Source organism: Rattus norvegicus, chromosome 2 (genome assembly GCF_021556685.1).
Source record: "Rattus norvegicus strain SHRSP/BbbUtx chromosome 2, alternate assembly SHRSP_T2T, whole genome shotgun sequence".
NCBI lineage: Eukaryota > Metazoa > Chordata > Mammalia > Rodentia > Muridae > Rattus > Rattus norvegicus.
This window is the reverse complement of record NC_141535.1, coordinates 223,737,969-223,754,794: the sequence shown is the minus strand read 5'-3', so window position 1 is coordinate 223,754,794 and position 16,826 is coordinate 223,737,969. Positions and strand designations below refer to the sequence as shown.

Genomic DNA, 16,826 nt, shown 5'->3' with positions numbered 1-16,826 from the left:
AAGGTTGGGACATGAAAGATGAGATTGATTTTGCTAAGTCAAGGTCTGGATGACTAGAGTTCAGAAGGATTAGTGAAGTAGGTTTTGGTAAACAGAAGCTGTAAAGGGTTTAAGACAGTGGTGTGCCACAAACCTCCTCCACTCTTCACAGTGAGTGGGTCCTAAGCTATACAGTTGATTTCCAGTGCTCTGGTACTTGCTCATGGAAGAGGCCTGGGAGCCTCACATGATCCTCTCATTAGATGCTGAAAAAGCATGTGACAAAATACAACACCCCTTCATGTTAAAAGAAGAGAGATCAGATCATTGGGGAGATCAGAAATTCAAGGCCCATACCTAAGCATAGTAAAAGCAAAATACAGCAAACCAACAGCCAATATCAAATTAAATGGAGAGATACTTGAAGCAATCCCACTAAAATCAGGAATAAGACAAGGATGCCCACTCTCCCCATATCTACTCAATATAGCACTGGAAGTTCTAGCCAGAACAATAGGACAACAAAAGGAGATCAAGGGATACAAACTGGCAAAGAAGTGAAGGCGTCACTCTTTGCAGATGATATGATAGTGTAAATAATCAAGTCCTCAAATTCTACAGAGTACCCCAGAGAACTTCTACAGCCGACAAACAACTTCAGCAGAGTGGCTGGATATAAAGTTAACTCAACAAGTCAGTAGCCTTCCTCTATACAAATGATAAATGGGATAAGAAAGAAATTAATGGGGTCGTTTCGGTATGTTGTGTTTTCAGTCTCTATTCCGTTTTTCTCTGCCCTTACCTTATTACTTCTTGCCAGCTAGTGCATTTTAGTTTGGCTTCTTCTTTTTCTAAAACCTTGAGTTGGATGATTAGAGCTAAGATTTCTCTCATGTTTGTAGGTGTCAGCTTTCCTTGTAGGGAAATGTCAAGAAATTCTGGCAAATTGTGATATATTTTCTTCAATTCTAAAAAATGTCTAATATCTTCCAGATTTCCTCAACGATCCTGTTGGTTCAGATGTGTAATGTTGAGTCTCCAACTCTTTGTCTAGTTTCTGCGATTCCTTTTGTGGTTGCTTTCCAATTTTATTTCACTGTGGTCTGTATTGTTGTATTTATGGGCTTTTGCTTTGTGACCTATAATGTGATCAATTTAAGGGTAGGTTCCATGCACCTCTGGGAAGAGTGCGTGCTCCCTATTTGTTAGATGGAATATTTTATAGGTATCTGTTGAAACCAGTTTATCTATGGCATAGTTGAGCTTTAATGTTTCTTTGCGGGATTTTAGTTGGGAATAGCTATCTAAATAAAGGTGGATGTTAAAGTCTCCCGCTGTCATTACATCAGGACCTTAGTGCCCATTGGTGCTCTTCATCATGAAACTGGAAACTCTGATTCAATGCCAAAATACTTAAGATTCTTACATCTTCTTGACGAACTATTTATCCCTTGTTAGTATGCATTTGTCCTTCCTATCTCTGTAAGCTTTGCTTTGACAGCTACATCATCAGATGTAAAGTCCTCAGAGCTCATTTGCGTGGTCAGTCCAGTCCCATCCTTTGACTCGGTGTTTGGACATTTTTGCCATCTAAGTGTGTTTCTTGGAAAAAGAAAGAAAAGAAGATAACATATACTATTTTTAAATCTAATCACGCTGCATCTCTTTAGTAGGTGAATCCATTTGCACATGAAGTCATCGTGAGAATTATCCCTGTGACACAGTTGGTTGTCCCCTTTGGTTGTCTTCTCTGCTGCTCAGACTGTTTGCTGTGTTCGACGCAATTGATTTCTCATTCTTCCATCTGCTGTCGCCGTACTGTCTCGTGTGAACTCGTCTTTCTTCTGTCTTTCTTCTGTCCTGTACTGTCTCGTGTGAACTCGTCTTTCTTCTGTCCTGTACTGTCTCGTGTGAACTCGTCTTCCTTCTGTCTTTCTTCTGTCCTGTACTGTCTCGTGTGAACTCGTCTTCCTTCTGTCTTTCTTCTGTCCTGTACTGTCTCATGTGAACTCGTCTTCCTTCTGTCTTTCTTCTGTCCTGTACTGTCTCGTGTGAACTCGTCTTTCTTCTGTCTTTCTTCTGTCCTGTACTGTCTCGTGTGAACTCGTCTTTCTTCTGTCTTTCTTCTGTCCTGTACTGTCTCGTGTGAACTCGTCTTCCTTTTCCTTCTGTGTAAGTGAGACTTACACAGTGCTGGTGTGCTTGACATGATTTGCTTTCATTTGTGCTTTTCTTGAACTGTTCTCATATCTCCATCCATTCCAAAAGATAATATTGCTATTTATGGAGGTCTTTGTTGACAGTTACTTACTCTCGGGGCTTGAAATAGATCATTCCATGTTTCCCTGGCTTGTGGAGTTGCTCGTGACTCTGATGTTTCTGCCTCTGTCTGTGAGTTGGCACTTTCCCCCTTTGTTTCTTTGCTTTGCATTTTCAGAAATCTTGACTGTGATCTATTACATCTATTACATAGAAATTCTTTTCAGGTCATTACTCTTAAGGAATTCTAAATGCCTGATGTCTGTCTCTTTCTCTGTGTTTAACAAATCTGTTACAATTTTATTGAATAAGTTTTCTATGCATTTATATTTAGAGTCTTTTATCATCTTTATTCTTGGGTTTGGTCTCATTATAAATATTAGAAGCTTTGGTCACATTCATACATTAGAATTTATCATTGTCCTGATTTGTCCTCTGTCCCTGAAACCCTGAAATTTGTTTTCTTACCTTGTCTTGCTTCTTCTTGTTGTTGGTGGTGAGGAGGAGGATGGTGTGTGTGTGTGTGTGTGTGTGTGTGTGTGTGTGTGTGTGTGTGGTGTTTTCCTGGGAACATATGAGTAGATATGCGCATATGTATGTATGAGTATAGAGGCTAGGTATGGGCATTGGGTGTCTTCCTCAGTCACTGTACTTTTCTCAAGACAGTCTCAAAAGCCTGACATTCAGTGGAATTTGGCTTGTCAGACAGGAACATCCACTGTCTTTGTCTTCCCAGTGCTGGGATTCCAAGCACACACTGCTGTGCCCAGTGTTGTACATGGTATTGTGGGACTGAATTTGCATCTTCCTGCTTGTGTAGCAAGTGCTTTACTCACTAAACCATCATCTCCCTACTCCCTGATGAAGTTCTCTGCAGTTTTTTGTTTTTTGGGGGCTGTAAGGATGTGTTTTATGAATTGATCCTCTCATTTTGAGAATTTGTTTGTTCTTATTTAGAGTCTCAGTTCTCTTGCTGATTTTTTTTTCTCTGTTGTTTTTACATTTCTTCTCCAAGTTACTACCCATTTCATGTACTTGGGCTACTTCCTTGTCTGGGTCCTGAACTGATTTTCTTGCCTTGTTCATCTGCTTATTTGTTCTCTGCATGGTCACTGACCCTTTGAAATGTGAGGCTGATGTCCTTTGACATTTCAGTGTTCTCACTATCTTTGGTTCTCATTCTTTGGGAGTTATGAGTTTATGAAAGGGTCGAGGTATTTTTCTGTGTTTTAAGTTCAATTCTCTTAGAACCTAATTTATTTCCAGGCAGTTATGGATTTTATAAAGAACTATACATTTTTTTGGCTCCCACAATGCCTTATAGATAGCATTTTTTAAAAAAAAACATTTTAATCCAATTCAAAATGAATAATACATTTTATAAGGTATTGAGGACTAGCACACATTTTCCTCAAGTCTCATGAATTATTTATTTTTGGAAATTTCCATTTGATTCAGATTATGATTGACTAGGAAACCTTGAAAAACAAAATCATAATATGGATAAAATATGGGTGCAGAGACTGCTATAGCTACCTTTTTCAATTCTTAATATTTATCATTTTATTTTTTTATTTTTGCTTCAGTGAAATATCCTCCTTCACTCATCAAGCATGTCCATGGGACTGTAAACTCTATTCTGTATTTGTCTAGTGGGCTGAAAAATTTTCCTTCACTACTAAAAATACCATGACTGTGGACACTTTATAGGCATAAAATTGTGATAAATTTAAATTATTACCCAATCTGTTTAAAGCTCAACTTACTGTCTTTTCCATTAAACAGTTAGAGATATTTATGAGTATATATTAATATATCTGGTTTTCATATAGCTTTTAGCTGTGCATTTAGCTTTCTGTACTTAGTGTGTTGAGACCCTCACAGATTCTATACTTAGTGTGCTGAGACCCTCACAGATTCTATACTTAGTGTGTCGAGACCCTCACAGATGTAATGAAGGCCAGAGACAATGGGATGTATTGTTAGCCATGACTTCTAGATGAAAATGTGTGCAGTTTAGAAGGTGACTAGAGAGAGGATTAATATGCAAGATGAAATTATGAGTTGTAAATTATGAGTAAGCTATGTTTAACTTTCTGTATAACAGTATCGCTGGTTTGTATAGCGAGCTTGTTTTGTAAGAAACCGCCAAGCTGCCTTTCCACGAACTTTCTGTTGTTCCACACCCTCACCCTCTCTTGTGTTGCTTTGGAATTTTGTTGTTCTAATAGGTATATATTAACAGGTATGTATCTAAGAGGTGCCATCTTAAAATTGTCGAGTGATATATGATAATTAGTATATATATATATATATATATATATTATAATCTTATATACAACTTTTAGGGTAAGGTATCCATTTAGAAACTTGTCCACTTTGTAGTTTAGTTGTTTATTTCCTTATTATAAGTTTATTCTAATGCATTTAAATTTTTTCCATACAATGTATTTTGACCATAGTCTTTCCTCCCCCAACTTCTTCCTGAACCTTTCCATATCCTACCTCCCCAACTTCATTTTTTATTTCTCTCTGTCAAAAAAAAAAAAAATCAAAACAAATAAAAAGATCAAAAAGCCAAAAATAACAATACAAAACAATAAGCAAAAAGCACACAAAACCTATGGCATCCTCTTTGTGTTGGCCTGCCATTCCTGGTCATAGGACTTGCCCTGGAGGCTGTTTGAAAAAGCTCTCATCACTCACTCCAGGGAATAGCATCTTGTTTAGGGATGAGATATTGTGCTCACTTCCTTCTGTCTGTGCTGGGGTTACAACGGGCTTGAATTTGTGCTGATCTCACATATTTTCTCACAGACTCTGTGACTCATAATTGCCTCAGCACTATCATTTCTGAAAATGCTGTCTCCTTGGAGTCACCTACACTTTCTGGCTGTTACAATATTTCCACCTCCTGTCTACATAGATCCCTGAACCTTGAGGGGAGTGTTTGCCAAAGACATCCTGTTCAGGGCTGAGTGCTCCAGAGTCTCCCACTGTCTGCCACTGTCCTGTCATGGGTCTCTGTGCTAATTACCATCTACTACTTCTCTGGTGACGGCTCGTGGTTGCATTAATCTGTGGGTATAGCAATTTATCATTGGTAGTTGTTTTATTGCTATGTTCCTTTAGCAGAACAATACCGTGACTTATCTAGTCTCAGGTTCTCAGTCCCATTAGTAATGTCAGGTCAGGTGGAGGTTCCATCTCATGGAGTGAGCCTTACATCCACTTTGTAAAAGCTGCTGGTTATTCCCATAACACTATTGTACTAGCAGATTACTTTTGTAGGTCACAGGATTTGTAGCCGGGTGAATTGAGGGCTTCCCCCTTTGGCTGCATTCAGCATCTACTCTATCACCATGCTAGTCAGTAGAGGTGAAGCATCTTGTTAGGTACCACCTCAGTTTCTCTGCGTTTGATGACAAATTAATGTCTTCAGCAATATTACAGTAGTGAATATTAAAACCTTAGAAGACATCACCATAGAAGATATGCAAATGACAAATAATTACAAGGTGTTCACCGTCAGTAATCATAAGGAAAGGAAAACGAACATTATAATGAGGAATTACTCAACGCCCAGAGTATCATGGCAACGGCAAATGTTGGCAAGATGAGGAAGATCTGGGCCAGCACAGTGGCTCAGTAAGAGAGAACATGTGCCATGTGGAAAAAGGAGTAGCCACACCAGCCTGATGACCTGCGCGCATCTCCAGATTCCACAGTGCAAAGGAAAAACTCTGCCCTCTACACATCTGCCCTGGGTAACAAGCAAATGCCTGTACTCAGACACGTAGGTCATATAACTATCATACACAAACAGTAACAATAAATAGAAATTAAAAATATACATGAAGGAATTAGAATCTTCACAATGGGAATGTAGGTTGGCACACTCACCGTAGAGAATAATTGCAGAGTTTTAACATATCAGTTCTGTTCCTGATAGGCAATACCTAGATACGTGCCCGTGTCCCTCAGCTACTGAATTACCAGTTAAGTACAGTAGAGTGGCTCTTCACAATGACTATTAATAAAGAAAGCAAGGCGCAAATGAGCCTAACTGTGTGAGTGAATGTTGGCGACATAATGCTGAATGGAAAAGCACAAATCCTTTTTATGACTCTATCAACTTATATAAGAAGCAACATTATAAACTTGGAGAACAGACCACTGGCTACCTGCAACTAATTGTGAGCCCAGACATTTACGGCCAACGGTCACAGTGCTATGGTGTCCTAGAACCAGACTGTGGTACCTGCACCGTTACTTGAATTTCCTAATGTTCATTTGAATTGTACCTTTGAGATGTGTGAGTTTTGTGATATGTGATACTTCATTAACATTGTCATAAAAATCATATATATATATATGTATATATATGTATATATTTCTAAAATATCCTTTTTTTTTAAACAGGTAATGATCTGCAAGAAATTTTCCGAGAAGCTGGAACAGTTCCCACTCCTCACCTCTTGGTATCAGAGGATTCAGGAAGTGCCAAAAGTCAAAACAGCAGCCTTTAAGTGTGGAATCTGCTTTCTGGATTTACCAGAATTGCTGACCCCTGAAAGTAAAGAGCCTGTGAATTCCAGTGACACAGCTTCTGTAGACGAGCAGAGTGACCCTTTGTTTGTAGGAGGACCAAGGCCAACTATGACCAAGTTAATGGTATTTACCTTGTTATTATAATTTCCTTTTTTTTTTCCCATGGTGAGATTTAATGGGGGAATGAGACAAGAGGAAGGGGCAAGAGAAAGAAGAGAAAAAAAGCTATTTCCTTTTTAAAAAAAATTCCCTTTGAGCATACGTTCTCAACTAATAATTATTTTCTGGCCTCATCAATTATGTATTTTATTTATAGCTATTCAGATCTTTATTTACCAAATAATGTTTCTGCTAGTCTTGTTTTCAAGTCGGGTTTAGAAGTAGTATTTTTTTTTTTAAAGAATTATAATATTCATGGTATGAACCAAATGGAACGTCCTATCTGGTCATTCTAACCTACCTTTTCTGTGTCACGGAACTTTGATTTCAGTCTTTATTTTGGTTATTTATTCAGTTAATGTTTCTTGGTCTTGTTTATTCTGGTGAACATGATGGTCTCCATTCTATCCATTTTCATACAAGTGTCATGGTTTCATTTTTTCGAGCTTAATTTTTTTTTTGAGATTTTATACACGAGTGCTGTATTTACATCATTTCTGCCTTCCCTGTTTCTTCTTCAATTGTGTGTGTGTGTGTGTGTGTGTGTGTGTGTGTGTGTGTTTGCCTCCATCTCTCAAATCGATGGCCTTTTCTTTACTCTTGTTTTACATACATGTGTGTATACACACACACACACACACACACACACACACCAAAACCTCACTGAATCTATTTAATGATGCTTATATGTGTTTATGTCTAGGGCTGTCCACTTGAGATTGGATAACCAATAGGGAACTTGTTCCTGGGGAGATGGATTCTCTCTCAGCAGCCATAACTGCCTGTGGGCTTCCCTCTAGTGATAGGGCCTTGTGGTATTTCCTGTGTGTGGTTGGCTTGTCAATTGATTGTCATTACACAGATCTTCTTTACGTTATCAAACTGTTCCGACTTCACAAGTACAATTTCTTTGCCATATATGTTAAACATTATCTTGAAATAAATATACTAGCCTTTGTGTCCTACAATCTTTCTGACGTGTGAGCTAGGTTGGCAGTTTTAAAGTACAGTAGATGTAGCTTGCAGTTTACATAGATGGTTTTTGTGTATAAAGATAGACATTAATGGACAATGGAAGGTCAGAATTTTTAAGTCTATGAATATATTTTGATAAAGTTTTGTTTTCAAGTGACTTTTTTCTGTTACACCACTTACTTTATGTATATAGTATTTTGCTTGCTTGTCTATGTGAGCACCATGATTGCCTGGTACCAGAGGAGATCAGAGGACATGGAATTCCCTGGATGTTAGTGTTAACAATGGTTGTGAGCGACCTGTGTGTGCTGAGAGCCAAACCCAGGTCCTCTGCAAGATAACAAATGCTCTTAACTCCCGAGCCATCTCTCCAGGGTCTGCCTTGTATGTTTATTGGCTTATTACTTTTAAATGTCCTCAGCATTACTTTTTATTACACAATTAAAAAATAATAGCAAGGTGCTGATTTTAAAGTAAGATCTTGTATTTTATCTAACATTTTATGTTTTTTTTATATAAGTAAATATCTTGGTGCAAGTGTGATTACTTTTAATTGTCTTTATCAGTGTGGAAAGTAGAAATGTGGCCTTTGAAAACAGGGCTTTATTAATTCACCAGCTTGGAACCTGCTTCCTTTCCTAGGAAAAGGGCATTGAAGCCATGTTTTCTCCGCACCCTTGTCCTGCTTGGACCCTTGACTGGAGCAGCCTTCCTGCCGCCGTCAGCCCGAAGGAAGGTGAGCTCTGCTTTGCTAGTTGGTGTAAGCTTTGTGTTCCGTCCGGATACTCCCTTCAGAGCCATCTTCCCAGACTTGCAATGTCGCATTGGCGTATTTAACATTTTAGTAATATCCAGTGAGTATTTGTTTTAGTTTTAGAGTTTCATATCACTCAGATTTGTCGCTTTCCATATTTTCTTACAATGACTTCATTAAATTCTCCCCCCCTTTGGTGACATATTTTAAAACAAATGTTGAGTTTTATTTAGAATATACAAGTGATATCATAAATAACTACAATTCTATTTATCAAGTATAATAAAAATTTAAAAATTCGTTCATCATCTAGTAATTTATACTTCTTCCCTCAACTGTCCAAAGTCTTATTTTAAAGAAGTAGCTCTTTACTGCTTAGTGTTTATTTGAACAACTATATTTTATTACCCTAAATTATATTTGCTTTGTTTTAATTATAGTTATATAATTATATTTGCTTTTGTTTATTTCAGTTTCCTGATTTTATAATTTTTATGTTGGATATTTTTTCTGGTACTTGATATTCATGGGGTTCTAATTTTGCCATTCATTTCCTCTGGTGAATGCACTTCTAATTACTTACTGCCTGCGGATTTTATAATGTTACAGCGTAAGTTCCGTTTGGCGAAACCTTAATCTGTGGTTCTCACCAGTTTGGGGTTAGGGTAATCTCACAGATTTCTAGTTCTTCATTAAAGCATCTCCAATGTAGAACTTAGAACCATTGCCCTTAGCTTTTCAGCTTATGGTTCTGTCTCTCTGTCCTCGTGGCTGAGGTCATCTTCTTCTGTTGTTGGGACTTTTGTGTGTGTCTTCGCAGGACCACAGCTTTCGAAAGGACTTGCCTTTACGTAGTTGTGGTTGTCCCAGCTCTGCAGAGACTGCCTGGGACAAGCTTCCCTTCTCCATCCTGCTCTCCCAGTGCAGGCCTCTCATAGGTAGACCTAACCTAAGGGCAGGCTTGGTGCCAATTCAAGGTTATTATACCCGTTTTCAGCCCTTTATCCTCTTATAAGACTTTATGGATTTTCCTTTCAGAAACTCTATTAATCATGTAAAGGGAACTTGATTTTTAAATACCATTTAAGGTGCTTTTTTTAGGTGGAAATTGTTTAGTATAGATCAAAGATTTATTTCTTCATTTATTTTCTTGTTCATAAGATTTATTTTTGCTGCAAAAAATAAGTTTTAGAAAATATTTTATTAGTTCTCTGAGTTCCGTTCAAGGGCTTTTGATCATATTCAACCCTATCCTCCACATTTTCCCAGATTCCCTCCCCCGTGTCCTGCTCGTTCAGCATTGGATTTTCTTTTTTTAAACACATCAGAAAACAATTTGTGTTTCCCAGATATTCTTAGTTGTATAGCCTTCTCCTGGAGTGTTGTCCACTTACCACGGGCCGCCCCCTCAGAGAAAAAGGACTCTCCCTCTCAGTGCTGACAGTCACCAGTCGCTCATTGGCTGGTCTGGGACCTCATGCCCAGCTCCTCTCTCCACACTGTGATTTGGTCTTTCTTGGCCTTGCATAAGTCTTGTGCTTCCTGTCACAACTGCTGTAGTTCCTAAGTTTAGCTGCCCCGCTGTACATAAGCAAGGAGACACAGTGTCCTCGAAATCATGTACTGCCTCTGGCTCTCACATTCTTCCTGCCCTATCAGCAATGTGTGAGAGGAAGAGTTGAGGTATTTGTATTCCATGGGACTGAGCATCCTACATTCTCTTATCCTCTGCATCTTGGCCAGTTAGGGGTCACTACTTAACATCTCACTAGAAGATGATTTAGAAGTTTTATAAAGGATCAAATGAGAATAATTGAGCAGGCAGATGGAACTGGGGTGGAAGACGGGGAAAGCAGGGGTGCCGAGAACAAGAGAATGATGACTGCTCAGCCCCGGGACACAGGTGCACCTGATGCTCACAACATCAGAAGAGGACATCAGATCCCTTGCACAGTTGTGAGCCACCATATGTGTGCTGGGATCTGAACCTGGGTATATACCACATACATACGTGCAGGCAAAACACATAAAATAATCTTGAAAATCAACCTAAAACAAAGGCCAGAGCCTTTTGTTATTCCTTGTGGAGTTGTTGGCCAGTGAGAGCTCAAACCCAGAACATACAACCTGTTGCCACTGCCCTTGATTACCGTCCAGAACTTGACAGTGAGACACCATGTACTCGAGTCACAGAACATGGAGACATGAAGCTATTGCTGACCTACAAACCTCATTCCTACTTACATCCCTTTTATTAGGTCACCTGGTTTTTATAAATAGTGTGAAAAATAAGATTGCACAGCAGATCGCTGTGGGTCACTCACATAGCAATCATTGACTAGTGCCTACAAAGTGCCCACTGTTGGATACACAGAATTGTCTGGTAGTTTAGATGTTTTCTACTTCATTGATTGAACTGTATAAAAAAGTTGATGGCTACTGTAAGAACCATGCTATTTATTTATTTATTTATTTATTTATTTATTTATTTATTTATTTTGCTAACAGAGGCTATATTCATCCTTAGAATCTCTTCTCTCAATCTACCACTCTCTAGTTTATTTTTTGCCTCATATCTTACACTACCTATCACCTTTCGGCTTCACTTTTAATCTATATTAATTATCTCTATAGCCTCAATTTTCCTTTTCAACCCATATAAATACCTTCATTATCTTTTGCCTATTTAAGTATACTCACCCTTTAAGAATTGATTCAAATGCCACTTCATTTATTCAAGCCATGTTTCATGGAGTCACCTGCCCGGATTCAAAACCTAGTTGGGCAACCGCTTGCACAGGTAGCCTGCGGCCAGAGTCAGCCTCTCTGTACTTCTGTTGCCTCAGTTGCATCTGTAAAGAGATAATAGTGACAGTGTCTTTTAGGATTATTTCTGCGTTCAGTGAATTAATATGTAAAGCACTCAGTACAATGCCTAAGTAAATTGTAAATGTTAAATGTTAGCTAGTACAGTAGTTGGAATAAATCACTCTCCAACCTTTTTTAATTTTATTGTTATATGTGTATGTGTGATGCTTGCGTTTCAGTGTGCATACCATGGTGTATGTGTGGACATGTGGTGCACACGTGGTGTGTCATAGGCAGATACCTTAAGTTGCTTCTCTTCTTCCACCTCAGTGAGCAGGAGACAGAACTCAGGCTTTCACACAAGCACCTTTACCTGCTGAGTCATCTTGCTAGTCCTTCCGCTGGTACTGTGTGTGTGTGTGTGTGTGTGTGCGTGTGTGTGTGTGTGTGTGTGTGTGTGTGTGTGTGTGTGTGCATGTATACACATGAAGGGTGTCTTCCTCACTTGTTCTCCACAGTTATGTCTTATTTTCTGCTATAGGCTTTCTCTCCTCCGAACGTGGAGTTCATCCATTTGGCTAGGATGGCTGGCCAGGGGTCTCCAGGCATCTGTTTTCACTCTGTTCAGTGCTGGAGTTGCAGATGTGTGCCAGCACACCTGGCTTGTACAAAGGTGCTAGGAATCTGAATTCACTTCCCTTTGTTTGCTTGACAAGCACTTTACCAGATGAACTATTTCCCAAACCCCATCCCCGGTGTGTCTTATACTTCAACTTGGGGTTTTGGATCATGCTTCTTGTCCAGTATAATTACTCACATGAATGTGTGTTCTTCTCAACACATTCTCAGTGTTTGAAACTAGAAGTCCTTTGGGTAAGCATACAGCAATTTTATTAAACTGAATAAATTTAATCTACAGTTCTTTTTCTGTTAATCCCAATTCTCCTTAAACATAGGGTAATAATTCAAAATACTTAGTTTAAAGAAAAGAGAGCTAAAGATTTGATTTTTTTTTTAACCCTTGGAATAAATTTTGACTCCTTCAGCTTTACACCTGAATATGTAACTCGTCCCAGGGACTTCTATACACAGCCATACTGCAGTTACCAAAGCAGGGCACTTAAGTCAGCTATGTTATATTCTAAACTATAGTCTTCTGGAAGCAGCACATTTAATTTTATGTCTCTTTATCTAATAATAATTTCTACATTGTTTTTTATAACAATGTGGTTTCTGGTAGCTGCAGCTTTTTTTCCCCTGACTGTCTGGATTTGGGTTTGTCTGCTGTTTGCTCAGACTAATCAGTCCCCAGTGTATCCTTACGTTTGCTCATTTGCTCAGTCCTATAATATAAAACCAAACTTTAGAATTACTTTAACCCTATCTATATGACACTTTTGCCTAACTTGACATCCATATAGTTTATAGTGTATATGAACAGGATACGTCATCAGAATTCTCATGAAGATAATGATAATCTTTACAAGATAAATTCTGTTTTAAAAAAGGAATGTTTTAAGTTATTTTAATCATGTTACAGTATTTTACTCTGCTAGCGAAAGACTTGGTGAAAATGTCAATAGTCAACCAACAACATCAACTACAGCAGAATGTTCACACAATTACATATACCATTATGATAGAGTAATACCATGTGACTTCATACTTTTTACGATAAACTAGAATGAGCAGTTCGAGCCCAAGCCCAGAATCATCTACTATTCTTCCCTTATGGATTTTTATCTTCTGAGTTCAGACATGGGGATGGATATGGTCTTTTTCTTAAAACCCAGAATAAAGGTTTCCTATACCACGTGTCCCGCAAACTCCTTGCCTTTGTAGCTTTCTCCAGTCTCCAGTAGTTCTTAGATGGATCAGTCCTCTCCTACAAGTAGCTACTAACTCTAGGAAATTCTATCAGTCGTTGCAGAGAAGAGACCCTAAAGTATTGAAAGATGATAAAGGTGACGAACCCTTTCATCCCATCGCTTCCCTCCTGCTTCTGGTCTTCTGTCTTCTTCCTTCCTGTTGAATATGCTAGGCAGGTATTCCTGCCTACAGCCACGTCAGCACCTCCTAGCAAGATATTTGAAATCCATGTTTGTATGTGTTTATTGAAGAAGACTAAAGGTTTTTTTTTGAAAGTGTATTATGATGATGACAAGTAAGTACTCAGTTTCCCCACCTGCTTTCTGTTAGAGCAGTTGAGGCCTACAGAAGGAACTGACACACGAGACAAACAAGTTATAATAGGCCTCAGTGTAAGGTCATTGTCGTCATCCCAGCTGCTGTGTTGTATGCCTCTGCAGACTGAGTGGACCGTTCACCGCCACAGCCTCCTGTGCACCAGCAAGCACTCGCCACAGGGCAGCACTCCAGCCCACACTCTTCCTTTTTTGTACACGGAATCTGGTTAATCAAGGGGAGATGGTGGAGATAGAGCTGAAGTGAGGATGGAGGCCTAGAAGGAGTCTTTCCCTGTGGATATGAGGCTCTACTGTGTGGAAATACAGCCTTATACTATTCCAAATACTTGGACATGTTCTAAAGACTTGTCAGAAAGTCAGGAGTTACAAAAGTTTCCAACGACATAGGTCAGTAATGCCCTTCCTCAGAGATTGCCAACTATAGAATCTGGTTCTAGGGCCTTTAGGTAGAGTGCACTGTTTCTTTCTAGTGGTAACCCTTGCCTCTCACTCTAGGACATCCACCTGCATTATTGGGAAGGATGTTAAAACAGATCGCTACTTCAGTGTTCCTCATGGGGCCCTGGGGAGAGTGCTACAGTGGCTTTCTGAGATGTTATAGCTGCTGCTTCTTCTGTTGCTTGGGGACCTCATTGCGTGAAGTGATAGCCTGACAGAAGTTGTCACAATACACGGCTGCTTCAGTCTTCAGCAAATAACATGGACAACATCAAAACTTTGTAAAAACTCTCTTGCAACTTAATTCTTTTTCCATTTTGATTGTGGGATAAGCCAGATGCAACACCTATGCACACCTCTTGGCACTTGCCCGCTATGGAAATTTACTGGAGGGCAGTTCCACTGGAAAGTATAAACAGGGACAGAAGTCTCCTAATCACATAATGAAAACAATTTTCTTTCAACAGTCTTTTTTCTGAGATACTAGTGTATTTTTCTACTTTACCACACTAGATATGACTCCAAATTAGCATATATATGTTAATTATATATATTGTTTCTTTTAAGAAGATTGTCAATGTCAGAATATAAAAACTTCTTGACATTTTTGTTTATAATTTAATACCTTTAAAATTATAATGCTGTTTTATCTCAAACTTTTTTATTTAAAAAACTAGAAACATACCAAGAAATTGAGATCAAAGCTGTTTTTTTTTTTTTTTGTTTGTTTCTACAGGGAAGAACTTCCCTAACATAAATGGATTTTTATTTTTTATTTTTTTAAGTCATACCTAACTGAAATTTAAAAAAAAAAAAAAAAGTCTGGGCAGATTTAACTCAGAACTCTCCAAATTTGCTACTGTTTTCTATTGTTCAAAATAAAGTTCTCAACGAACACTTAACTTTATTTGTCTTATTATGTGAAGGTAAGTGCCTCAAAAATAGTAATAAACACAAAACTCTCATGAAATCATTTAGAAGATCTGATTGCAATGAAAAGGGTTTTTATTTGTCTAGCTGTATTGACTCAGTGAGAGAACATTGCTAATAGGCATATAAAATGTAGTCACCCTGGAAAATGCTTTGGTAGTTTCTATTTTTTTAATTAATTAATTTTATTTTTGAAATTTTGTATAGTGTATTTTGATCATATATATTCTTTTCACTCTATAACTCATCCCAGGTCCTCCCCACCTCCTTATGCATACAACTCCATGTTTTTTCCTCTCAAAAAGAAAAAGGAGAAAAAAACAAAACAAACAAAATCAGTAAGAAAAAATACCAAGCCTAAGTGTAGCAAAAAACAAAGCACACAAAACAGAGTCCCTTTGGCCGCTACTCCTGGTCAGAGGACCTACCCTGGAGTCTGGTTGGCTTACCCAGCGTCACTCCTTTGGAGAGCACTGACTTTTCTTCCCTCAGCGTGTAACGTTGTACATGGCTTCTTGGTAAGGAGTGGGTGGTCGTGCTCCTTCTGTGCTGGAATGTTGCCTCGCTTGACTTTGTGATGTCTTACGTAGTCTGTCGAGCCTCTGATAGTTCATATGTTTATCAGCCCTGTTGTGTCCACAAGACGCTGTTTCTTTGGAGTTATCCACTGCTTCTGTCTGATGGCGTCCTGCCTCCTGTATACGTCCCTGAGCTTTGAGGGAAGGGTTTGATAAAGACCCCCTGTTTAGGACTGAGTGCCCCAAAGTCTCGCACTCCCTGGACATTTTTAGCTGTGAGTTTCTCCCTCAGAGCCAGGTTTGTCAGGTTATTATTGGCCATATTAACAGTACAGTATGGGTTATACACAGGGTGGGCCCTGAATCAAAGCAAAAGGCTGTCGGCGATTCTCTTAATAGGTATTTCCACTATGGCAGCAGCGTGTCTCTCAGCGTCACTGTTGTAAGCCATAGGGTTTGTAGCTAAGCGAAACCATTTTCTGTCTTCGGTAGCATTAGGAGTATCTTCCTGCACTGCACTTCCAGGAATCCTGGTCAATATGGCCAGTGCTCTGGGTTGTGCACCAGCTCAGCTTCTCCGTGTGTGATGACATAACGAAGCGTTGTGTTGAGCAGTGGGGCGCTACTGTCTGTCTGTGGAGGGTCAGCTCTAGCTCAGCATAGCCTGTGGTGTTTCAGGGGAGGGGTTATGGAGCTCCATTAGTCAGTGATTCAACGAGCTCTAATCTGGAGCAGGGGTTATACCTAGTGCCGTAAGTTGTCTTTTTGGAGCACTTGTCTCTCCCGTTATATGGTGACTCCATTTAAATTTCTTTCATATATGTATATATTTTAGGCAGCTTCTATGGTAGTAGGTTTTTAATATATCTTTTCAAAGGGTCTTTAGTGTACATTAGTGAGTATTTTTTGTAGTAGGATGTAAAGTCCTTTAGGTATATGTCCAGGAGTGTTATGCTGGATCTTGTGGTGGATTGATTTCATAGTGTACACGTTTGCACTGGTGCTGGCAGTTAATAAGTGTTCCCTTTTCCCTTCATCCTTGCCAGCATCTTCTGTCATATATTTTGTTAATGTTGGTTAACTGACTAGGGTAAGATGACATCTCGAAGTCGTTTTAATTTGAATTTCCATGACAGCGTAGGATATTAAACATTTTTAATGTGTTTCTGGCATTTGTGTTTCATCTTTTGAGAACTCTCCATTTTTACTGCACTTATAATTGTATTACTTATATTCTTGGTGTTCGAT

The 16,826-nt window shown here is 38.9% G+C and overlaps 1 protein-coding gene across 10 annotated transcripts in view; it reads left to right on the top strand.

Moving 5' to 3' along the window:
- The window catches only part of Gstcd (glutathione S-transferase, C-terminal domain containing), a 92,120-nt gene that overhangs the window by 10,073 nt on the left and 65,221 nt on the right, over positions 1-16,826 (top strand). For all 10 annotated transcript variants that reach the window (XR_015664937.1, XR_015664936.1, XR_015664938.1 and 7 more), the window contains exons 4-5: positions 6,661-6,912; positions 8,566-8,659. Coding sequence is in view for 7 of the 10 variants with exons in the window: in XM_087624949.1 (XP_087481075.1) it covers positions 6,661-6,912; positions 8,566-8,659 (346 nt within the window). In the remaining 3 variants the exon portion in view is untranslated. The remainder of the gene's footprint in view (positions 1-6,660; positions 6,913-8,565; positions 8,660-16,826) is intronic.